The 26,153-nt window shown below is 39.3% G+C and overlaps 1 protein-coding gene across 2 annotated transcripts in view; it reads left to right on the top strand.

Annotated features, from left to right (window-relative positions):
* Window positions 1-26,153, top strand: part of KLHL29 (kelch like family member 29) — a 515,481-nt gene that overhangs the window by 421,584 nt on the left and 67,744 nt on the right. For both annotated transcript variants that reach the window (XM_032784865.2, XM_032784864.2), the window contains exons 5-7: window positions 1,778-1,916; window positions 18,722-18,921; window positions 25,440-25,699. In XM_032784865.2, the coding sequence (XP_032640756.1) occupies window positions 1,778-1,916; window positions 18,722-18,921; window positions 25,440-25,699 (599 nt within the window). The remainder of the gene's footprint in view (window positions 1-1,777; window positions 1,917-18,721; window positions 18,922-25,439; window positions 25,700-26,153) is intronic.

Here is a 26,153-nt window from a genome sequence, read left to right as displayed (position 1 = left end):
TAGATCTGACACAAGCCTACTGTTATTTCTGTGCCCTCTCTGATGATCTGCTTGCTCTCTGGAGGATGCTGACCCATTTCAGCGCATAGTAATTAGCCTTTCAGACACTACTGTGTTTCCATTAAATAGATATAAATGTGCAAGGTGACATTTGTTTACTTAGTCCTGAAAAATGTTCACCACAGATGTTGGGGTTTGGTTGGATTTCAGTTTGCTTTTTAATGTAGCAGTTGAGTATTTGCATGCTTTTTTGTTCTGTTGGATAACTGAGGCATCTCTAAAATGACGCTTGATGAATTTCATTTTGGAGGCAGAAGAAACATGACTGCAGCATAAGATTATTTGGTCCTGATTCTCTTTTGCACTAAGGCCCCTTTATATCACTCTGCAATATAGTGGGCATAAATACAATTACACCCCTTTAAGATGCCTTTACACTGTAAAGGGGGCTTGCATGTGAATGAGAATTGGACCCTTTAGATGTAAAGATTTTATGATGTTTGAGGAAATGAGGATGTTGACCTATTGCAAATATATATATGTGTGTGTGTGTGCGCGCGCACGTGTGTGTATATGTGTGTGTGTGTGTGTGTGTGTATATATATAATGTGCATATATAGATATATGTATATATAAAGCATATTAATATTAAAGTCAGTTTTATCATCTTGATCACTGTCTTCAACTCCACTACTCGCCCTCAACTTAACTGTTGTGTTATTTGTCCTGATAATTATTCTGGTCTCCAGCCTTAGTGAAAGGCTTTCACCTAAATGATCCAACAGGCATATAGAACATCTAGGTTGCTTAATAGTTCACATTCACATATGAAGACATGTGGCATGCTGTTATTTCATTCTCTCAGTACCGAGAGCCTGTGTGAGAGGAGGCATCATGCGAGGTAGGTGCTTACTGCAGGACAGAAATACTTTCAGAGGTTATTTTTGTCATTGTGAATCTCCTGTGGTGTGCGAAAGTCGATTGTTGCTGTAAATTAAGCTATCAAAGGCTACAGATTAAAAATGCTGAAATGGTGAAAATCTTCTGAGTGTAAAAGATGGGAAATAGTAAAAAAGCCAATAATTTACTCTCTCTCTGATTTTTTTTAATCATAAGAAGTCTGTTAAAAGATTAGCTTAACATATTACATTGTCACCTATTCTGATGTTCTTATATTGTAAAGATATTTTATGAGCTGCATTGATAATCCTGGTTAAACTTTAATACAATATAGTATAATATAATACTTATAATTAATAGTATTGTATTTTGTTGACTGATAAACTTCACACATTCTTAGTATGTTTGAGTTTAAGATATGCTGGTTTTGGTTTTATTCTTTTGACACATATCCAGTTCATATTACATCAAAATGCCATGTTTTTACTTAATATTATTCGAATACACTCAAAAGTTAGTTGCATTTGGAGAAAAATTATGTAGTTCTCACATTCTGTTATAAGAAATTATATTCAGCTTTTCTGTCATGCTGCATTGTCTGTGTGTCTGATTTACTGATGCTCGAATTTTTAAATTTTTGTTTTTAACCCCTACAAGTTTAGGATTTTTTAAAATTATTTAGACCTACTGGTTCCTGTTTATTTTTTTTAATGCCCAGTTTGTTTATTGTTTATTATTTCTTTGACTGTCAGTGTTGAGCCAGTCTTGCCAACAAACAAAATCAAGTGTTTCCTATTTCTCTACTTCTTTACAAGAAAAAAATAAATAAAAACTCTTAATGGGAACCCTGGCACTGTCTGTCTTCTCTGTTCTGCAGAAATGTTGAAGGAGTTGAACCAGCAACGCAGAGCGAAAGAGTTTACAGACCTGAAAATTATTGTTGAAGGCAAAGAGTTTGAAGTCCACCAAAATGTTCTAGCTTCCTGCAGCTTGTATTTCAAGGACCTGATTAAAAGGTTTGCCTTCCTTCCAGCTGTGATCTGGTCTGTTCTTTTGTAGGGCGCATTTGTGTCGCTTTTTTCTTCCCCTCTCTTGCAGGTTTATGAAGATTGAATCTCCTGTCACAGAGCCAGTAGCCATTCTTTCCACCTCCTTTGAATGTATTTTCAAACCGAGACTCAGATCCATTTGTTACACATCTGACTCATACAATGTAATTATTTCTGATCAGTAATGGCCTATTTTGGCTGAAGAAGGTGTTCCATCACTGAGAATTCCAAGCTTAAAACAGAACTATTAGCAGTAATCCAGACCACATGATAGAACTATTGCTATCAATATTTTAAAGGGATTCCATTACATAGTACAAAACTTTATCCTTCAGGCTACAGTGAGCCATAAGCTTTCCTGTGAATGATGCTAAAACTTCATAACAATAAAGTATTTAGACAATATTAACCCCTTCAGCCCTGAAATCTTTGTTACATGCCATGTGTGGCACTTAGGAGAAAGGAGGGTTAATATTTATAAAAAAATATTATTTGAGGCCTTTTTAAAGGCAAAAAGTCAATTGACAAATTTTCATAGGAAAAATTGGAAAGAGACACTGTTAGATAAAAATATAACTCAGTCTGCATGTTAGACTAAGAGGAGTTTTTCTTAAGCAAACACTGCTTTAGCTTAGAGTAGGTGTAATATGTACATTTCTAAACCTCATGTCTCCGCCTTTGCATCCTCCCCCCACCCCAGTTGCTAGCTGATTGATTCTAAACAGTGCATGATAATCTTTTTTTTCCCATTACATTGATTTTTCAATTTGTGTGCTTCATATACTCGATAGGAATAAATTGGTACTTTCATATTATTAGTAAGTTAGAGTAGCAAGAAGGGAGGGATACAAAAAAAAACTACCACCAGGATAACTTTCATTTTTCTCTCAATCATCAGCAAATTTAATGCAGCTGCTGATTTTGCCTTGCAGTATTTTCCTAAGCAGACTGAGCCTGGACTGTGCTAAAAAATGGAATTACAGAACATTTTGCTTGCTTTCAAATTCTGTGTTTAAATTTTACCAACTAACACGATAGTGATGGTATTTTATTTCAGGATGGCATATTGGCTGATATCTCCTTTTCAATGTATTATGTCCTTTTGCACAAAGCTGTTTTTCTAATTGTGCATATATATTACATTACTATGATATAATTGTGCTCTCTGCCTTATCAATTATTCATAAAAAATATGTTGGCCTGGTAGCTTGTTATTTTCCCTCTGTAAACCTAATGATTGCTAGCTGTAGCTATGATATATCTCTTTTCTGTCCTTTTTCTGCTGTCTGCTCATTATCACTTGCTAGTTAAGGCTACAGTATATGCCTCTCACCGAGATAAGGTATGCAGTCTATAGGGAAAGGAGATCTTAGAAATCCTTTATAGAAACCCAGCAATTGACTGGCAAAGGCGCGTTGTTTAGATTTGACTGTGAAGATGTTGGTTCATCTACAAAAGTCATCAGGCACCGTCTATTTCTAGAGAGAATGTGGGGAGGAGTGTAATTTGTCTAAAATGCATTTCTCTGAAAAGTGACTCTGCAAAAGTGGAATCCTGGAATTCCACACTTGTTTCTCAGTGACTCACATCAGACTCACTCAGGTTCCGACTGAAAAGGGTGGGTGTTTATTCCCCCTGAACTGCAGGCTCTGAAAACTCAACCAGGAATTTGAAAGTCAGTTTGTGTTCTTCTTCTTCTCACACATCGGCAGCAGTAGTAAAGCGTTCTCAGGTCAAATTCTGACCTCAGCTAGACCAGTTCAGCCCCCCCTGCCTCGCTCTCACTCATGTAACCTTGATGAATGCTTATGGGACCACACAGGTGGATCCAAGGCAGCAACATTTTTATTCCTGGTGATGACACTTGAATAGGGAGGAACCCACCTTGATGCCAGGTTGAGTTTTCATGCTGTCTGGTGGGGATAATAGGAAAAATAAATGTTCACCTGCTGAGTGTGCAAATTTGTGCTAATCTTTGAGAGACCTTAAACCTGGGCCCCAGAGGTGCCATTTTAAAGATGCACTTTTCAGGGAACTACACTGGAAAGTCCAATCCTGCGATGACCCCGTGGAAGTTAATGGAAGTTGAGGACACTTAACTTGCAAGAGGCGGTCAGCACCTTGTGGGAGCATGCCCTTAGTAATATAAAATCATGATAGTTCACAGTGGCAGTATATTTATAAATACAGCATGTTTAGAGTGTTCTCTTGATAATGCTCATGTGTTGCTAATGGCTCCTTTGAGGAAAGATGAAACACAGCTCACACGGAAACCTTAATGTGATTTACATTGCACTCTTTCTATTATCATAAAAATAAAAACAGACACAGTTGGATTAAGTGGCTGAAGAATAAGTAAATATCTTTGTATTTCCTAAATAATTATATAAAGGATGTTGAGTTCAGTGGTACAATAGATATAAGATCTGATTCCACTCCAGCTGAAGTCAACAAGAGTTTGGTCCCTGACTTCAGTGGGAACAGGATCATCCCTGTAAAGATGCTCCGGGTGTGTGTCTACATGTCATCATGTACATACATGTTTGCAAAATACCTTTCTGTGTACTTGCATCATATATTCTGCACTATGGACAAACTACTGCCCTAACACATCTGATTATCTGTATCTGATACCACTGGGTGTTGTAGGTGAATATCTGAAGGCAGAATAGCAAGTGACACTCCAAATGAGTAAAAACGGATGGTTAGACAACAATTAAGGCCCATTACAACGTCTTTAAAGGATAAATCCAGCACTCAGATTCAGTGTACCACATTATAATGAAAAAGACACAGATCTGAATGACCCAAAACTGAATATACATTTTAAAACAAACATTCATTTATCTATACGCCATTAAAATATTTATATTTTCAAATAAAAACATATTGTTCTCCTGATCCTAGAAGATCTGTTGGTTCTTAAAAATGGCGTGATCTTGTAAGGTGCTGAGCCCACTAGCCCTACACCAGGAAAGCACTTAAGTACATGAGTAGTCCCATTGACAACATACTTACAATTAAACACAAGTTTATATGCTTTGTTGGGTGAAAGCCAGAGTGCACCAGACCAAGCCCAAGTTTTGCTTTCAGCCAATATTTAAAAAAAAAACAACACTCCTATGCTGAACAACCAACAATAACAAGTCAATGAATTGGGCTTCTTCACTGTCTGGCATTCTTTCCCCATCCTGCTGCTATACCTATATGCTTCATTCCTACAAGCAGGCAGCATGCTGAAATGTGTCTGAACTCTGCTCCAGGTTTCTTGTACCCTCCATGCTCACAAGAATGAAGCAGACAGGCAAAGCAGAAGGATTGGGTGAGATGTGTGTGCCCTCAAACCAAAGCACAGCTGGGAGGCCTAATTATATTACTATCATTCTTATGCCCCTTTACTTTGTAGCTTTCTTAAACATCAAACTCTTGGAACAGACTTACTGCTCTTTATGTTAAATTTGTAAGGATTTTTTTCTTGGTGACTCTTTTGGTTAATGTTTAGAACTTTCCTTGTGAAAGAGATGTATTTCATTACCTGATCTTATCACTTGCTCCTAGAGCTGGTGACAAGATAGACAGCATGTTCAGCCCTTGTTAGAAGGAGTCCTCTGGCTAATCAGGTGGCATTATTCAAGGTCCTGTTCAGACTTGGCCAACAGGAGGTTATTGCAGTAAGTGACCTTGAGGGGGGGTGAATGTTAAACAAGAGTGAGAGGTGGAAAAACAGGAGGATCCCCTGTAACCTAAATAATATCCACATATCTTGTATGTGTGGATTGGAGTTGGCCCCTAACAGATACTCCAAGCTGAATTCTTTCCAATTATGGAAGCGAGGTTGAAATAAAGACCAGAATCTGAATCTGAGTTTTGTGGCTCAGGCTCAACCAGTATGTGTATGCTATACATGTGTATATGTCAGATACATCTGTGATCATCTCTACATGACTTGAGAGAGACCAGAATCCAAACAGCCCTCCCTCCCACTTTGATTCCTTCCCCCATATATTTTTATGGGGGGATAGAGGGCATGTTTCAAAATCCAAATCTTAATTTTTGCTTTGGGCTCCATCTCTATAATAGGCCAAACCAAAACCCCATACCCAAGCATCCCTCCCCTCCCAACTTTGGCAAGGCTGTCCACATTCCAGAACCAGATTTTATAGCTTCATTTGTAACTAGAATTCCTTGTTTTGATTGTGTGTATGTTTCTTTGTTTTGATTGTGTGTGTCTGGAAGAAAGGAATGGAAAATCCCATGATGTGGTATAATGTTTTTAAACTGCATGCTAAGTAGACAAATACAGCTGCCATATAAATGGCAAAGTGAACTTCACCGGAGCTCTTTAATTAGCTTTTTTTTTTTTTCTAAACCCCAAGTTCTGGAATCCTTACCAAATTCACATTGATAGGAAGTTCTTGGATTAAAATCCCTTTCTGGGCCCAAATACAGGCTCTTATAAGCAAACCTCAGCATTCTATTTCTTTGTGAGGCAGCAGTACAGAGAAGTTCAAGTAGTATTCTGTACCTTTTAACTGTTCAAGATTTGTTTTTAATGATGCTCTTAATTTTGTAGCCCCAAGGGCTGGCTAATTCCAGTAGCGTACAGCATAAAATACACACAGCAGGAGATTAGATCACAAAGCCAAGAATTCTGATGGAACATAATCTGGCAACACTCTAGTCCTATTTCTTTTCCAAAGGAGCAAAGTCACTTTAGTTCATGACCAAATTGTTTTTCCAGGATAGCCTGCTTCTTTTCTCCGTTGTTTTGTTTTTCTAAAATGGGGTAGCGGGTCCTCTTTTTATATCTGGGACCTGGGTGCTAAGGCTTGCACCCTTGTAAATCCAGTGTGTCTTCATTGAAGTCATGGGAGTTACTCTGGATTTACAGCATTGTAAAAGAAGGCAGAATTTGCACGCAAGACAGAGAAATCTGCCTCTCTCCCTCTGAAACAGTCTGACAAAACTGCAAAAGCATTCAGGTGTCTGGAAAACAGACTGTCTGGTCTGTGTTTACCTTATGAGAAGCCAAAAATGAGAAATAGCAGATGAAAGAAAAATCCACTCTTAGCAATCCCTTCCTGTTTTGCTTCTTATCAAGAACTTTTGCTTTTAACCCCAGTTGAGAAGTCGGGAGCATATCTGCATCTGCCTCTTTCAGCTTCCCTGTAAAGATAAAACATTTGTGAAAGTAAATCCTTGCTTTATTTTATTTTATTTTATTTTATTTTATTTTATTTTGAAAGAGGAGGAGAAGGTCTTGAAAATCAGATACGTTTTTCAGGTGCAATCAGAGATTTACTGTACATAGAGGGATATCATCAGTTGTTTCTGTTAAACTATTTATGGGGCCTATGAAAAAGGGAAGTTTAATGGAGAGTACAAAGTGTACTGTTCTTTTGCTGTGAAGGTGCAAGTAATGCTATAAATGCCTTTCCTCTTAAACAAGTAACTCATAACTACAGTATGTTGGACTTGAAATACTGCCATGGGAAGTAGATTTATGCTCCTACAAGTGGCAGCCATTTTTGCCATTGCTGTTCTTCCGTTTGTATTTTGTTAAGCAGCAGCAACACTCACACCCTAATGTCACAGCTGGCCGCTAGGGTTTGATACTACGCAGCTGCCAGGCTCTGAAAAACATGTTTTCACTGAGCAGAAATTCACATGCTTCTCTATAAACGATCTGCAGGTTACAAATACTTAACTGTGCTTTTGAACCAAAGGGCCAAGGAACTGACACAGAGTCCAGAGTAGACGTTTCAGTGTGACTTTATTCAGCCAAGCAAATGCAGTCGTGGATTGGTAGGTGACAGGCTTGCTCTGGATGCTTGCTGTGCATTGGCAGGCAGATAAATTCATTCTGTTTTGAAAGACAAAACCTGGCAAGTGAGGCAGGGCAGATCCATCTTGAAGCTCGGGCTATGGTGCGGAAATGAAGCATCTGCCTCAGGACGGTTCCAGCTTGCAGAGGTACCATGCAGAATCACTTAACCTCAGCCTCCTCTCTCTCTTTGGTAGGCAGGGGCTTCTCACTCAGGCAATTTCTAGACAGAACTACAAATCCTACAAATCTTATCCAAGAAGTGACAGACTAATCACTCCCTTGCCCTCGCTCTGGCTAGACTTATCTGTGAGCCACATTGCTGTCATGCAGCCGCTCGGAAGACGCTAATTCGTGTGACCTAGCTATATTTACTTACATCTCAGGGCCCAGTCTGAGCTTGGCTGTGTTGTGGACTTGCAGTTTACGGGCAAAGGGGAAGAGTTATGTTACAAGAGCCAGTTAAAGCTAAATGGATCAAAGACAGATGGGCAAAAACTGCACAGTCCAGGGTCTGGAACTAGGCTTTTCAACTCTGTGGTTTTTGGCCACCCTCCAAAAGCTTATCTTGCCCTAAAATGAAAATAATCAAATATGATGGTTCAGGGTGCTAGAAGGTAGCTGGGGGGGTCAAGGATGAGTCTGACCCTGCCCATCCCAGCTGTGTTTACAACACTGCACAAGTGCATTTTGAGGTGGGACTTATTTATTTATTTTTGCCTTTCTTTAACATCCAGTATTGGCCACTGCTGGATTAGGATACTGAATTTATGTTAATGATATGATCGGCTTTTGCCAAATCCTTTGTTCCTGTTGCACTAAACACTGATGGGCAAAATGTGCAGAGCAGTTCTTGAAGGTTTGCTATAGGTAACAAATCCACAGTACCAATAAAAGGAGATATGTGAAAAAACACCTTTTACTTACATATTTTTTGAAGTGGTACATGCCTCGTCTAAGGGTTTGCCTTTGCAGGGACACTCAGAAAAGTGAATTGAGCTAAACCGAATTAAGGCCACTTTGATTTTGAATTAGATTGCCCACACAAGGATCTAATGCAGTTTAATTAATTCACTTTAAATTCACACATTTACTTAACACAGATTAACTTTCCTGAATGTCCCCATGTAGACAAGGCTTAACTGTATTACAAAAATGTAACTGTAAGACCCTATATCAAAGAGCTAACACCTTGCAAAATTCATTCTAATTCTTGAAATGCCAATTAGGACCTTAGGGCTACTACCTTAATAGAAATACATAATCATAATAATTAATAAATAAATATTTAATTACCCCCCCCCAGCATTGAAAGAAGGGGGATATACCTAGATGTAGCCTGGCCTACATAAACACTTGTGTAAATTTCACCACATCCAGTTATATAGATTTGTTGTTATTTGTATAGTGCCAACTGTGTAGTAAGCGGTTTTATTATTGGGCAATAAATATGATCAGAAGAGATCAGATCTGAGTGGGATGAGGGGAACCTTTAGTTTTTCAAGAATTAACTGTTGTCAGTCATGACATTTATTTTTAATTCTTCTTCCTACGTCTAAAATCCCCAAAGCAAAATTTTTGTTCCTCAATACATTTTGCTGTTTTCTGTTTAAATGAGGCTTTTGCAAGTATGTTGGTGCCCACACTCTTAATACTGTGGCCCAGTTTTTCATTACTCTACAAGCAGGTCCTTAGAGGAACTCACTTTGTCCCCCGACCCTATCAAAAGAATCCAGAGACAGCAAATGTTGCTCTTCCAAGAACCAATGGCCCATTCTCTTGCCACTTGTTTAAGCTGACCTCTTGAAGCTTGTCTGTTTCTTTCTGAAGTTTCAGCAGGGAGGCAGATCTGTATTTCAGTCTGTGACCTCAGCTACTATAGCATTACACCCTTCAACTGAGCCTGGCCTTGCTTTTTTGAAGCAGCCTGCATAGAGCAATTAGATTGTGTTCTGTCTTTGAATAGCCTTAAAACCATATTTGAGACTTGCCTCTTTTGTTCGTTTTTTGTTTGGTTCTGGCCACCTCTGTTGTTAACAAAAGCATTTGTTGTTAATCCTATAGTTTGTCTTGGTCTAAAATGATGATTTGTCTGATTTGTGGATGGTGCATTAGGAGAAAATGCGCAATACGCAAACAGGTTTACACCCATGGAACTCCACTGACTTTACTGGGGATTGAACAGCTGCAAATGAGAGTGTTTGGCCCCTAGTATGCTAAATCAGCCTTGCCAAATTCTTTTTGCCTGGGGCAAGTAATAACATTATCTGCATCAATGTCATGGTAAAGGGTGGACAAGTAGATTTTGTGCCTGGTCAGGTAAATTTTCATGATGAATTTGCAAGGCTGTGTTTAAACACTAATTTATTTAATCTCATGATTTTGCTAGTTCTTTACCCTAATCACAGTATAGCATCATTACAGTATGTATTTTTCTTGTCTCATGAGAAAGATGGATAGTAGCTGAGGCTCTAGATAATATTTATCTCTGAGATAGCGTAAAGAAAGCAGAGATTTGCAAGTTGGTACATTTTGATATCGATAAAATAATTCCAAAAGAGAAGCCATGCTAGGGTATAATTTATTTTTAAAAAATCCTGTTTAATAGATCATCCACTGCCTTATGGCACATGTATTGCAATGATGTTGCTCTATAAATGTCCCTTGTTGTCATCATTTACCTGACTGATTATCTTGCAGCTGTATAAACTCTAGTAACTCAGTAAACAACATGTGACCACAGTGTGTACATGCATCTTGGGGTTTATGTTGTGTAAATCCATGTTGTTGTGTTTGTGTAGCTGTACATTTATATCTCATGATGAACCTATAGTTATACAGAATCGTAAATCAAGCTCTTAGGCATTAAACATTGCTTTCCATGAGAGTACAATATCTGTTCTCTACTTAGCTAGAGGTAAGCTATAGATGTCATTAAACTTCTTTTTTATTTATCCCAAGATAAACAGACATGTGACTTTAAACCATTTAAAAATTTTGATGATGAAAAGTCAAAGAGTGGACAGTTAGGGTGCAGCAATGCTGCACTTTGTTCTTATTTGCCTGGAGTTTCACGTACTTCTAGGATTATGTTCCACAGTAAACAAGATATTCTGCCTAAATTGTGTAGACTTGAACAAAAGTTTTTAATGAGCACATAACTAACAGACTCTTCAGTCTCATGAGAAGCTGCCAATCCCAGTCTAGGGTTCTCTATTTGGTAATCAAAACAATTTGACAGAGATAAAAAGAAGTAGCTGTTCTTGGTTTAAGTGCTTCATCTCATATTCTAATCTTGGATTTCCTGTTTCCTTTAGACCCAAACAAACTGTCCAGGGAATGAAGCAATTTAATTTCTGATTTTTTTTATCCCATTGGCATGGGTAGCAAATGTTTTGCTCTAGTGAAATGAGAACACAAATATTTGCTCTTATATTAATTATGTCCCTCACTATGAAACCAAAACCAATAAGAACAGCATGTCACAGTACATTTAGGAGGTGGAGCAGAAGCTGGAAGTTCATTAGGTAGTTGGATAGACAAGACAGCAATCCTAGGGCCATATACTACGGTCTGTGTGTGCAACTTCCAGCCACACCAGTGGCATCAAGGGGGCAATATCAAGGCTCTTGGATGCAGGTGTCAACATATGTTGTAAAGAACAGAATGCATGTTCCACCATCCTCTGGATAGAATCAAAACTGCTCATTTGTTTGGACCCCAAGCCCTATTATGTTAACAAAAATCTCCTTTAGCACAAACCATAGAGGCATGTGCTTTTCAAGTACAGGGGTATCTGAGTTCTATTGCCATTAAATTCCAAGTGGCCAAGATGTGCAGGATAATGATCAATAGGGAAGTCAAAGATGCCCCCAATAGCTGAATCTATCTGATAGAAATCAATTTAATTTTCTGGTTTGCTTAATTTTGTTTGTTGAATTGTGATGGGCCCCGGATAGAAACAGAGAAAGAGGCAGATTCTAACCACTGCATTCTGGTGGGGTACAATACCAAAAATGTTTTTATTTTTAGGTTAATCTTTTATTCGGTGCCCATTTTCGTAGGGCGAAGCTGTGATGTATGACATGCCTTTGAGGTTGCACCCCATGTAGTCATACTGCTTCAGACATGAAGAGATGTCACTGAAAGGTCTATTAGTCTCCCTGTTCACATACAGCATGATGAGGCAGTGTGGGATAAAGTTGAACCAACTGTTCCTAGTCAGAAATGTACATTTACATAAAGTGTTTTGCATTATTCATGTGCATTCCTTGCAGGCGGCTCCATTTTGAATATTTTGAATTTGTTTTATGCAGTGTTGTAGCCATGTTGGTCCTAGAATATTAGAGACAAGATGGGTGAGGTTAGTCCAGTAAAAGATGTTACCTCACCCACCTTGCCTCTGAATTTGCTTTGATTTTTATTGTGACTGTAGCTTGTAAACAGTGAGAAAACTGGTTTCTCCACTGCTCACAGGTAGCTTTTCACATTTGAAGGGAAACTGAATAAGACTGTAGCCAACTCTAAGAGACAATCAGACCATTAGTCAATCAAAACAGTGTTGCAAACCAGTTAGAGGCAACAGTATCATTGTCTGTAAATTGATGAAGTGAAATACTAGGAGAACTCTGTATATAAGGGTACTTCAGCTGGAGTCTAAATGCTGCTTTGACACTCAAAGCATCTCGTTATAAAAATTTTTGTACTGCATCACAGAAAGGTTATGTTAAAAAGAACCTCTTGGTAAAAATGATGCAGTGAAGTTATTTTATATAATACACCAAGTGCATTATCTCATAAATAGAATTTATATATATGTGTGTGTGTGTGTGTATATATATGCATATATATATTAAACTTTATTCAGGAGATGATGAAGAAAACTTAGTTATGTCTGTGCTAACCATGAAACGCTAGTGCTGATGTTTACCTATGTGTGCTGAATCTCAGGAAATGCATTTCAAGGACAAAATTACCGTTAATACAAAGAATTCAGAGGGTGGTGGGGGGGGTGTGAGTAAAAATTTTCCAGAGCACAATCTTGAACATTGCAAGCAAGGATTTTTTCCCCCGCTTCTAATATTAATCCTGTTTTACTGGTGTGCATTTCTATTAGCTTCCCTATATAGATTAACTCAATGAAAGGGCCAATAACTTTGTTCTTTGGGTTCCAGTTTATAACTGAGATGGCCTTTGCTTTAAAAGTCTCCCTGTGCCTATGACCTCTCCAGTTTAAGTTATTACATTGAAAGTTGTAGCTGAGCTCAGTGGATAGAGCATGCCCAAGGACCCTGGTTTATTTAGGTAGATCTAATGATCCCAAACAGTAAGAAGTTGTTTTGTTTATTTAGTAACTCTGCATTATCAGTGCAGAACTAATATGTGGGTTGCTTATCTCTTCATTACATTTTGTTTTCACATTTTTTAGGTCTACAATCATCCCATGGGAGGCTATATGATTTGTTAATCTGAAAAAATTCCCTGACAACTACAGTATAGTTAAGCTGTAAAAGAACTCTCTTAGCTTGTTTAAATATAGGCCAGGTCTACACTACGAGATTAAATCGATTTTAGATATGCAATTTCAGCTACGAGAATAGCGTAGCTGAAATCGAATATCTGAATCGATTTACTCACCCGTCTTCACCGCGCGGGATCGATCCGCGCGGCTCGCTGTGTCGAATTCGGAAGTCCGGTCGTCTAGCTGGAGTTCCGGAATCGATCTAAGCACGCTCTGGGATCGAGATATCGCGTCCAGACCAGACACGATATTTTGATCCCCGAGCAATCGATTTTAACGCGCCGATCCGGCGCGTAGTCTAGACGTGGTCATAGTCTAATCTAACCTTTTTGCTGCTTAGCCCAAGATCCATCTTTTTAAAGTTCTATTCTAAATCACTTCCTAATTTTAATGAGTTTATATATCAGGAATTACCATCTTTTTACTCTAGCTGTTCTCAGAGATTGCAGCAATGAAAAAGTAAAGTCTAAAATTGTTTATTACACATTATTCTTTAGAAGCAAAACTTTTTGCCCCCCAGTGGCTGTTGGGAGAATTATTGATTTTCTGTCACAATGTGAAATGTTTGACCTTTATAATATGAGCAATGATTAGAAAGCCCATAAAATGACATTGTTAAACTTTAGAGTTCACAGAGCAAATAGCAAAATGTGCTTTGTTTAACTATGTCCATGGACCTAAAACATATATTACCCAGCTTCAGCCTAGAGTAAAATGCTAAGGAGACAGTCTCTCAGATGTCCAAGATGCATTGTGTATGTGCATGTTCTTATTTATATCTATAATGAGCTTCCATTAACATGCACTGCATGTGCATGTGTTGATTTGCGTGCACTTTTTTCAGTTACAGACAAATTTTCCCCAGTAGAAGTTTTGCTGTTGACCTCTCTAAGAACAATGTTAGACCATTAGGTTTCATCTTGCACCTACTGAAGTGAGTGACAAAACTCCCATTGACTATAATCGTGCAGGATCAGACCCCTTGTGCACAAGTGTATATATATGCACATACGTTTTTTCACTTGGTCAACTATGTAAGCACTTACAGCAGGGCTAAATTCTCCTCTTGGTTATACTTGTGCAACTTCCTGACTTCACTGGGTTTGCACCAATATAACTGAGAGGAGAATATAGACCACTTTTGTACATTTACGAAGTCTTCTAGGTGCATAGAGGATCTTTATATCCTGCTGCATATAAAATAAGAAACACGGGAACCACTTTAAGAATATCATTATACAATACATCAGAGTTAGAAAGGAAATACCTAAGAAAAAATTCTATTATAAAACCATTTCACTAAATTGGACCCCAGAATCCCATTTCAAACCACACTAATACTCTGTGATGTCTCCAGTCATAAGTCTGTCTCCGCACATTTCTCTTTCTCTGTTTCCTTAAAAACTCTCTGTTGATCCCTTAGGACCTGCTTTAGACAATAATCTATCTGCTTTCCAGGCCGAGTAAATCTACAGAGCCCAGGTCATCAGCATGGAAGCCATGCAGGCTTCTTATTTGATTTTGTTGGCTGAACCCGGCCTGTTTTCAGTATACATCCCAAGTAAGTGATGCCTCTAAACCAGTGGTGAGCAACCTGCGGCCTCCTGCAGCTCCCAGTGACAGCTGTTTGCCATTCCCAGCCAGTGGGAGCTGTGGGAACAGCGAACCATGGCCACTTAGAGCTGCAGGTGATCAGTGTAAACAAACTGTCTCACAGCCCACCAGAGGATTACCTTGACAGGCTGTGTGCGGGCCACAGGTTGCCCACCGCTGCCCTAAGCTGTGCCCCTGTTGCCCAAGCACCACAGCATGCTACTTTTAAAGCATCAGAGGCAGAAACTGACACAACTCAGTTTCCATTTCTGGCTGGTTTAGTAATATGAATAATCTCTATTGCTTTGTATTATACTTGCCATAAGTGGCTTTTGTGACGGAACACCTTAGCCTTGTTTTTGTATTTAATCAATTCCAGCAGCCATTTATTGCTTGGTGTATTACAAAGGAAAAGAGATTATAACTTAATTATTATAAAGAATGACAGGTTGGAGTCGTTGCTTAAATTGGTATTTTCTTTATTCTAATGTCAGTGGCAGGCTACTGGTTTTGCACTGTCTGGCCTGTTCACTGCTGCATTCACAGTCAGAAACTGCACACGATTAGTCACCCAAAGAGCCTTGTTACCATGTCAGTGCACGCACTCACCCCTAGAACATTTGCCAGCACAAATGGAATTAATACCATAGACAAATATTTGCTTGCAGCAGGCCTGCCTATCGTGCGAGGACTCAATCCTGCCATTGCCGAATGCCATACAATCCCATTTAAATTAGTGAGCTCTCTGGCCCATATTGTTAAAGGTATTTAGATGAAGTAATGCCTAACTAATTTAGGGTCCTAAATCTCATTTTCCAAAAGGGATGTAGGCACTTAGGAGTCTGAATTCCATCAGAATGCCGAAATCCCTTTTTGAAAATGAAATGTAGGCTCCTAAATCAGTTAGGTGTTGCGCTGCTCAGCACACCAGTACCAGAATACCTATAGAAATGTGAGCATCTATGCCCAAACATTGAATAACATTAACGAAACTGGCCTGATGAACTCATGTCAAACTGTTACTTGAGTCAATTAATGGTAGAGCAAGAGAACTTTTTACCTCAAGGTACTTCCCACACCATAGGATCACTTTGATGTATGGCATCCGACATACCTTGTGGTCAAAGGTTCTCTTACTCTATCATTAGATAGGTTCCCTATCTATACAGACCTAGAGATTAGGTACAGGGGATTGTGAGAGAGAGATTGGATTATGGGCTTCCTCTCAGAGCCCAACCAATCTTTGCTTCTCTGTCTTGTCCCAAGAGGAATTGTAGCCTGAGCAAAATACTGCTTACATGCATGACAGTTCTGAGAGCATACAGAACGCCTGTTAAAAAGTCAGAATTTAGTACAAAGGGTGCATGTTGGGCAGAATAAGCAACCTGTTTAACGTACATGCTGATGCATCTGCTTTTGGAATATGGCATCTCCCACAGGCTATGTCTACACAATGGGATGACCCAGTGTTTAGGGCACTAGCTGCGGACTTGGGAGATGCGGATTTAATTTCCTACTCTTACATAGATTTCCTGCATGACCTTGGGCAAATCATTTAGTTTCTCTGGGCATATGTACATAGGGTGACCAGATGTCCGATTAGAGGGACAGTCCCGATTATTGGGTCTTTTTCTTATACAGGCTCCTATTACCCCCCACCCCCATCCCGATTTTTCATACTTGCTGTCTGGTCACCCTATATCTACACAGTATTTTGGAGTGAGCCTCACAGACAGGCTAGAAGAGCTTGCACTAGTGCTCTAAAAATAGTTGTGTACACAGTGCTTTCCAAATTGCAGTTCAGGCTGGAGCTCAGGCTAGGGAGAGGGGTGGGGTTCAGAGCCTGAGCTCCAGCCTGAGCTGCATCTTCAAAGTGCTGTCTCTACCACTATTTTTAAAGGGTTAGCACAAGCCCTGTTAGCCCAAGTCTGTTGACCTGATCTGGGAGGCGTGATCCAAAATGCTGTGTAGACATACCCTCTGTAGTTCAGTTCCCCATCTGTAAAATGAGAATAACAGTACTTCGCTCCCTGGCCAGGGTGCTGTGAGGATATAAAGATTGTGAGGTGGTGAATATTTGTGGTAATTGAGGCCATATAAGTACCTTAAATAGAAATATGAAGCAAATTTAAGACTCCAGTCCTGCGAAGACTTATGCATACACTTAATTTTACTCACTTTCAGTACCATTGTATTAAATAGGACTATTCACATACATTAGCTTTTGTAGAGTCAGGGCCTAAATGTGGCTTGTTCTACTACCTGAAACCATTGTTTAACTCAGAGGTATTAAAAAAAGTGACAGGGCGTGCCTCAAATTTACAGGACCGTCAAGTTGCTTTGTGGATTTTTGTATGTGCGTTTGTGGGGAGAGGGGCAGAATCAGACTACGAATTTCTGAAGGGAAAGAAAATCTGGCCTCGTGTCCTCTGGTTCCAGGGCTAGAAGGGGATATCTGACCATAAGCTTCTTCACAGCATCGTGAACCTTGAACATGTAGGTTCCCAAGCAGTTGCTAGAAGTAATCCCTGCTTGTATTTAAAGCCGGCCCTGGCCAGTGGATAGTAATGTGACCGTTTATTATGAAGAGGTTGGTGGTCTCTATGATGCACCTTGGTGCTGGTCGTGCGGTGGTTTTCACGAGAACTGTAGCAGTGATGGAGTGAGCGGACTTTGATTGTCTGGTCATTAGGAGAAATTAATGTCTCTGTAAGAAGATGCTGAATGGCACTAACCACTAAAGGAATTTATTTTCTTACTTTTAACAGATTTTCCCCCCATTCTTGACGTTACCAAATTTATTATCATTTTTGTCTTTCAGGTGTTACCTGTCCTTAGTGTTGCAGCTACACCAGCCAACCATGCATTAGGAACTGGGCCCTTATTTTAATACATTACTATTATTTTTTGTCCCATAGTTTCACAAGCACTAACGCACACTTCAAATGCAGGAGATATTTTGATCCCCAAATTGTTTAGCACTTTATGCAGGAAAAATCGTAGGCCACAGTCATGAAACTTCCTAGAGGATGGCTGCTGGCTTCCTGTGGCAGAGCTGGTTATTGTTTTCCCACTCCCCTTCCTTCTTTGCTCTAACCATTTTGTCTGTCTATCTTGTCTTGTATTCAGTTTTCAAAGCAATGCCATGAGGGGCTTCCTTTTTTAGTGCCTACAAGGGAACAATATATTTTTAGAACAAAAACATATATATTGTTACATTAACATTCATTGAGGAATCAAGCAAAAAAAAAACCAAACCCCAACAGTTTTTAAAAACTTACTACTATTATGGCTGATAGAAAAGGTCCTTAAATAGATCTCAAAATGCGCATGACATTTAAAATATTATTTCATGTACTGGATGGGGATATGCTCTTGAAAAACTAGGTGACCTTTTCTCTTGAAATTTAGGAGTGTTTTTGCCTTACTATGTCATATTATCCACAAAAGATGAGATGTTAACTCTGAATGTTAAAATGTATTGTTTCCCTTTGAAAGCTAATCCGGGTCCTCATTCTCATTAATGTTGGCTCATTCTTTTCTTTTTCTTTCTTTCTTTCTTTCTTTTTTTTTTTTTTGCAACCTTCTTTTGCATGAAAATGCAGAGTAGCAATAAACTGATTTTTTTTTTGTAAAACTCGCTTTTAGACTCTTCTCTTTCAGATCCAGTTAAAGTCTTTAAGTTCAGTTATTTTAAAGTACAATACTCTTCAATTCCTTAAAAATATGGAGAAAGTTAATGAATCAATTTTCTAGCCCTCGCTAACTGGTAAACAACAACAAAAGGGGGATGGCATAATGTCCTGTAAGAATGTCCTTGTCTGCTGTTACCAGGTCACCACGAGACAATAGCAGAGGCGGGGAGAAGCTGGAATTGGCCATGTCAAACCTCACTGCAGAAGTTCTGGAATTACTACTGGAGTTTGTTTATACAGGTTCTTTGATCATAGATTCTGCCAACGCAAAAACTCTTCTGGAGGCTGCCAGCAAGTTCCAGTTTCATACTTTCTGTAAAGTCTGTGTGTCATTTCTAGGTAAGTGTCATTCCCATTCCATCTTGTGAGTTTATAGGCCTTAGGACATATTTTTTTTTAATTTCGTAGTTCTCCTAGGAAATTCAAGATTAAATGTTATTTGAAACACAATAGAACGTCATTTGTTTGAACTGAGATCTGAATGTAAAATGTTCCCATTGCTGCAGCACTAAACTGATTTACAGTCAGTAAAGTTGTTTGTGCAGTTGAAAAATAAAATCCAACTGCATTCACATCTTGGATAGGTTTTTTGTTCTTGGTATCAGCATCCCATTTAATTTGACAAAGGTTGCACTTTGTGTAGACACTGAGTTCTAAAATGCAAATGCATGTCCCATTCATATGGTCATTACAGTAGATTATAGAAGCTATCCCAGACTAGGTTTGTTATAATAGTAGATGAATATGAACTCCCCATTAAGGGTCAGAATCTGCCATTTTCCTGCACCCTGAAAAACAGATTCTAAGGGTCAAGTGAAAGATCCTTGTGGCCACTGAAGTAATAGTCCTGGCACTCTCGAAAGTCTTGTACATGAGATCCATCTTAACCACAACAGGTAGAATGGTCACACTTCTATATTATGGTTCCATTAATAAATGATTAATAGATATTATAATCAATGGTTATATGTTGATATAGAGTCTCAACAGGAAGATAGGTTAACTATAACCATGCCTTATAACCATCTATAACACCTTGTACTGGTGTGCCCATAACTACCTATAACACATGGTACTCATTTCTGTGACATGCCTATAAGATCTATTAATGTTTTATTAACCCTGTATAAACCATTTATAAATGGAATCTTATTAATATAAAGTTTTACCCAGACGTTGTGTTGCTTTCAATACACACCATATCAAGACTTTTGTTCACGCTCTTGTTCTCCCCCTCCCTAAAACATATCTCTTAACTCTTCCTCATTGCAAGATATGTCATTCCCTTTGGAACCAAAATTTACCTCTGTCCCACGTGGAGTTATCTCAAGAGTTTGTCATTGTAAATTGACATCAGAAATACAGAGTCTTGAAGATGAGCATTTGGAAAATGTTATACATGTTCAAAAATCAAAATCCAGCCTTGGGTTTGGTTCATCACTGTGTTACTTCCCAGTGCTACGCTGACCTAACTGACTGCAGTGGGGCTACACAAGTGTAAAACTGGAGCAATGCAATAATGAATCAGGCCATTATTTCAAGCTCCCTCTTTCAATAAATGTTGTTGTCACTTGTTTAAAAATGTAAAATTCTTGTTTAAAATGAGTGTGCTATGGTAGATTGAAAACTGTCTCTCTCAGGCTCAGTTTGTTGGTTGTGAACCTTGAGTATAGGTTCTTTTACTGACATTGCTTTTCTGTAGCTTCCCTCCAGTTCCTTTTTAAATGAATATATCTTACAGCTTTCAATGATCACTAGATGTATTTAAGTACATTATCACTAAAGAAAGATTCAGCCAGCAAACCAAAATACATTTATTTCACTAAATCAGTGTGAGATTTCCCTTTTCCAATATTTAATATTTGAATTCAGTGAACCATGTTATAGTATGAACTAGGAGAGTTGGTTATAAATTTAGTGATATATGGGGAGTCACCAGAGTTTTAGACTTTCATTTGGAGAATTCATACAGTTCATTTGGAGAACGAATTTATAGCTTTGACTGAATTGAGCTTCAGATATAGCGGAGTCTTTGCCATATAAATGTTTAAGAACATTATTTTGTTTTGGGCAATGCATGAACCAAGTATATCATAGCACAAAAATAGCTTTTCAAATGTCCCGTAGGATTCACTGATCTAGATACTAGTTACCTCCCTCTGAATTTGTCAGACAGGGAAATGGACCCCACTCAACAGTTTCATTTCTTAACTGTTCACTGCCAGGGCTATCTCCAGCTTTTTTCTCGCTTTCTGCTCTATACTTAGTGTTCGGTTTTTGTCAACAACATGCACAATGCCAACCGTTTCCAGTTATGTTCTAACTAATCCAACAAAGCCTACAAGTGATAGTAGGTTCCAGATGATGGCTGGCTAAATGCTAGTAAACTGATCAGAAATGGTATGGAATATCCAAGACATTTCCTCCTCTTCCTCCCGTCTTATGGCTTCAGGGTTGCTTTTTTCCAGTGCATCCTTTTTCTCTAAAGAATCTAGCATCAAAAGTACCGTATTATAGCACATAAGCTCTTCCTTGGTACAGAAACAGGCACCAGTAGTACAGTAATAGATTTTAACTTAATCCATACCATGTGTTGCCAAGGCAAGTGCAACAAGCAAATCAACTGATCTATTGGGCTCTTTTCTTGCAACTCTTCAGTGTTTTACTTTGATGCACTGTTGAACTGATCCTTTGGCATTCCCAGTCAAAGTCTAGCATGGGTCACTTTCCCTTCAGCCTTATTTGTGATCCTAGATTTACAATAAAAAATTCAGGTATTAGTTATAGGAGCGCCCCAGAGCCTAAGGACGTGTATATCATTGCATATGTGGAGCTAGCTAATAGGCATCCTTGCTGAAGTTGGATACCACCAGTTAGCAACTCCCAGTTGTCTCAAAGACCTGGGATTTGTAATTATCCCCCAGTAGAAGCCAACTAAACCTGCAGAACTGGAAAATTACCCTCCTTTTTGGACATAATGGCTTCAAGCACAGAGTATATTTCCTGTGCTGTGTTTGCTAGTGATTGATGATAACAAGGATTGAAGATTTTTCTTACAGTGCCTGGTGCATGAACAAGCATTCTGGTGCATGGACAAAGAGAAAGGATGGGTTTCTTGTTCTGTTTCAGTGTTACAGAGGAAACTGGATTAAAAACAATTCCTAAAAGCCACCCTGGTTTGGTTAGTCTGTGCACCCAGGGAAGAAAAAGGTCTGGGGCATGTGAACCAACCCAGAATTCAGGAGATATATCAGTATCTCAATTGGGGTGCGTGAGGAGGGGGCTTCTGTCACAGCAGTGAATTAAACAGAGGGATTCTGGGCAGGGCCAGCTCCAGGCATCAGCGAAGGAAGCAGGTGCTTGGGGCGGCCAATGGAAAGGGGTGGCACGTCTGGGTCTTCAGCGGCAATTCGGTGGTGGGTCCCTCAGCCCCTCTCTTCCTCTTTGAGCTGCCACCAAAGTGCCGCTGAAGAGGAGGAGAGGGAGTGAAGGATCTGCCGCCGAATTGCCGCAGAAGAATGAAGCGGCTCGATTGAGCTGCCGCCGAAGTGCCGCCAGTCAGCTTTATTTTTATTTTTTTTTGCTCCGCTGCTTGGGGTGGCAAAAAAGCTGGAGCCAGCCCTGATTCTGGGACTTACAGTACAGTCTGGAACCGTAGGCTGATCACAAAGCATGTTGAGTATATAAGGGCCTCCTTTCCTCAGTCTGAGAGAGATGTGGATCTGCTGGGCAGGAGGTCTGTCTGTCAAGGAGGCAACTAGGGAAGAGCAGAATCTCTGATTTTTTTTTTTCTGAGAGAAGAGCAAGTTTCCAAAAGAAGCCTGGGAGGAAGCAGTGAGAGGCGCATTTGGGAGCCCTATATGAAGAGAGGTCCAACCAGACCCTGCGCAAGAAGGTGTTCTGATTGTCTTCATCTACTCCAGATGGGGAATTTTTGGGTCAGCTGGAGAACCAGACCACCCAGCCAATGAGGAAACTGAGGCATCAGACAGTTTGAAGATGGGAAAGTGAGACCCTCACAAGGGCCTTGTCATCGTTTGGAGAATCATTACATCCAGAAGCTTATAGATATGACCAGACAGTAAGCCACTAGAGGCTTGTGTGAACAAACAAGGATGGACTCCCATTAACTAAATGGATCACAGCCTGTAACAGAGAGGTGTGTTTGTTCTGATTTTAGTAATGCCTAACTCATATGCTCCATCCTCCCTAAATTAAAAAGACAATATTCAACACAAACAGATGGGATCTTGCACTAATTATTGAACTCCTGTTACATTGGTACCACATTTCTGCCAAGTAATCTTTCATGCATACTACCAATCTCTGCCTATATCCCTGCTCAGGCATTCACTCCATCCCCAGATACTTGGGATAAAAGATGGGCTTTGCAGCATGCCTGGAAGGTTAACAAATACAGACTCTGGCAGATCAACATAGGGAACGAATTCCAAAGTCAAAGCATAAGTAGAGAATGCCCTGCCAGCTCAAGTGCCTCCGTTGATCACAGTTGCAACAGTCTGGTAAGGGTTAGAGAGGTGATCTTGTATATAACCAGATCTCAGACCATTTAGGAATTTGCAGGTTAAAACTGACATTATTAAATTACACCCAGAAATCTGTTGGCAGCTATCCTGGAGCACTGGTGTAACAGTTGAATAATCTAGGGGTAGAGCCCCATGTGGAGTGCAATTCAAGTCTAGTCTTGAGGTGACAAAGGCATAGATAATTGTAGCAAGGTCTGCATCAGAGGGAAAATGGAGCACTCTCTCATTCAATCATAGATGGAGCAAAGTGTTCTCCAGCCTTTCTTTGTTGCCTAGGCATCCAGAAGTATTTCAAGATCTAATCAGACACCTATATGATGAACTACAGATGCAAGTAGTTGGTGAACCCTTTCAATTAAAGATGCTGAGATAATTTTTGCCAACTGCTTCCCACAACATGATTTATCCCCCAACTGCTTCCCCCACTAACATTATTTCAGTCTTACCCCAGCTGAATTGCATCCGACTAGCTGACATCCGAGCTCTTATCTCAGAAAGGCACCGACTCATTTGTTCCACTGTACCAGCCATGTTAGAATTTATGAAGTGTTATCAACCTGTTGAATATATCGCAGCCCACATTTCTTCACAAACTTTCTTGATGGCCTTACGTACACGTGGAAAAGGATAATGAAATAGAGCCAGTGGCATGCCACAAAAAGGTTTCTCGGGGAAGAACAGCAATTGTCCAACACTACCCTTTGGTCCTTCTAAAAAAGGAAAGACTGGGCCACTCAGAAACATCTGTCTACATCTACAAGGGCTTAAAGATAAGTAAAATACCAGGTTCAGATCTAGAAAAGTCAGCACAGGTATTTGATCATCATCTCCCATTCAGAGAAGATCAGCTGCAACCAGTGCAGTTGTCCCATATCCAAGCCTGTTACCTGATAAACAGAAATCTGAGAACTCAAAAACCCCACTGGCAAAGGTGTTGAAGTAAGATATCTGCTCTCATATGAGTAAAGGCTTATTCCACCAGATGTTTTCCATTATGCAGAATAAAAGATGTGTGTAGGGCTATGCCCTGGTGGTCTGGCTGGGGCATTTCTTTTAAAAATTACAAGACTGATGTGATTCCAGTGTCAGATTTGCTTTTTGGCTTTAGTTTTCCAAGTACTGGTGGTGATAAGAATTTAGATTTCTATCACCTGCTTACTTTATCCACCTAGTTTTAAACAGGTTTGTATGTGTATGTGGGCTTGCCTACCCATTAAAGTTAATCCAAAGTAAAGCAGTGTATGAGTTTAATGCTGAGAAGCTATTGCTGATTAACTCCATGTATGCACACTCTTTTCCAGAACAAAAGTGCTGCATTTTTGGAATATTTTTAATATTTTCTGAAACTCAGCAAGGTTGCAGTCTTGGAGCCCAGGATCCAGCCTAAACAGGAACATCTACAGTGCTATTTTTAGTCCCACAGCCTGAGCCCTGCAAGCCATGACCTTGGTGCCATGGGTTTTTCTTTGCAGTGTAAACATACTTTTTGAGGCTTTCTGCCTTGAATCTTAATAAAATGTATTCTGCTAATGCCTTGGCTAGAGACCGTCTTGCACCCTATAGGTGGGGTTTGTTTTTTTTCCAGAGTATCTGAAAAGCAAAAAGAACAGCAAAGGGTAGAGCATAGCTCATCCTTAACATGTTACTACACACTATGCAGTTCCTTGTTTGCCAGGAAGCAGATAATGCTGTCTCCTTTGTGCATGATTTGCTTTGAAACACCACTACACAACATTTAACAGAAACCATTAGTATAATCTGTGTTTTGCATAAGGAATGTCATCACATTCTACCGTAACAAAGTTCCTGTGGGGAAATTTTTTTATTACTACTTGAAGTGGCTTAGTAGCTAAGCAGGACATACATTATCATGAAGCAACTGTAGCATCCTCAAAAATGTCCTCAGAGCCGTCTGAGTTTATTTTTAAAGCACCTGCACTAGGGTTTACTTCTTTGCTGTTTCTTAAAGGAACATGGTAAGCATTAGAATTAGCAGTGGTCTCACTACTTGAGTCCTACTAGAGAGGAGGTCCTTGGTAATAAGGTTATGTCAACAGTTTCTCCCAACCACACCACTAGAGTACACACCAAAAAACAAGCCCAGAAAATACCCTCCACCCAGTTAAAGATTTAAAAATGCAGATCTAAAGAAACTGCATTTGGTAGACTTTTTTCTTTTAATGGTGACTCATTGGAATAACCTGGATGCTATTCAAAGTGAACCAGAGTTATTTATGTTCATAGCATCTATTTATCAGTGAAATAATGCCATTTTTATTCATTCATTTATATTTTATTTGCTCTTTTTAGAAAAACAATTGACTGCCAGCAACTGCTTAGGAATATTAGCCATGGCTGAAGCTATGCAGTGCAGTGAACTATACAACATGGCGAAAGCATATGCCCTACAAATTTTCCCAGAAGTGGCCAATCAAGAGGAGATCCTTAATATCTCAAAAGACGACTTCATTTCCTACATGTCCAATGACAGCCTGAACACCAAAGCAGAAGAGCTGGTGTACGAAACAGTGATAAAATGGATTAAGAAGGATGCTGCACTCAGAGCTCAGGTAAAAATAATCTGAGAAACCACTCTTTCCTCCATTCTCATAAATACCTCTTTAAAGTAGAAACTATCCCCATGCAATTTTAAATGTGAAGATGAATAAAAGATGGGATTGTGGAGGTAAAAAAGCAGCAAGCGACTCCAGTTATGCACAAATTGTATGCCATTTCAGAATCTGATTCCCCTTATCTGATTGTTTAGAATTAAAAGCTTCTCATTTGCTACACATATATTAGAAACATAGACTCTTGGAATTGTTGGCTGCAGACTTGGTCAAAGATAAATCTTTAAGGTTTATAATTGCATGATATGTTACCTCAGGAAAGGGATACATTTTTGGGAAGGCATGCACATTCAGTAACAGTAGGAAGCAAAAATCCTCAGTAAATCACAATTTTTTTGGTGCTGAATGCTAATAGCATGACCAACTTATAAGTACACTATGTATAAAAAATTAT

Source organism: Chelonoidis abingdonii, chromosome 3 (assembly GCF_003597395.2).
Source record: "Chelonoidis abingdonii isolate Lonesome George chromosome 3, CheloAbing_2.0, whole genome shotgun sequence".
Classification (NCBI taxonomy): domain Eukaryota; kingdom Metazoa; phylum Chordata; order Testudines; family Testudinidae; genus Chelonoidis; species Chelonoidis abingdonii.
This window is presented reverse-complemented; position numbering and strand designations above follow the sequence as displayed.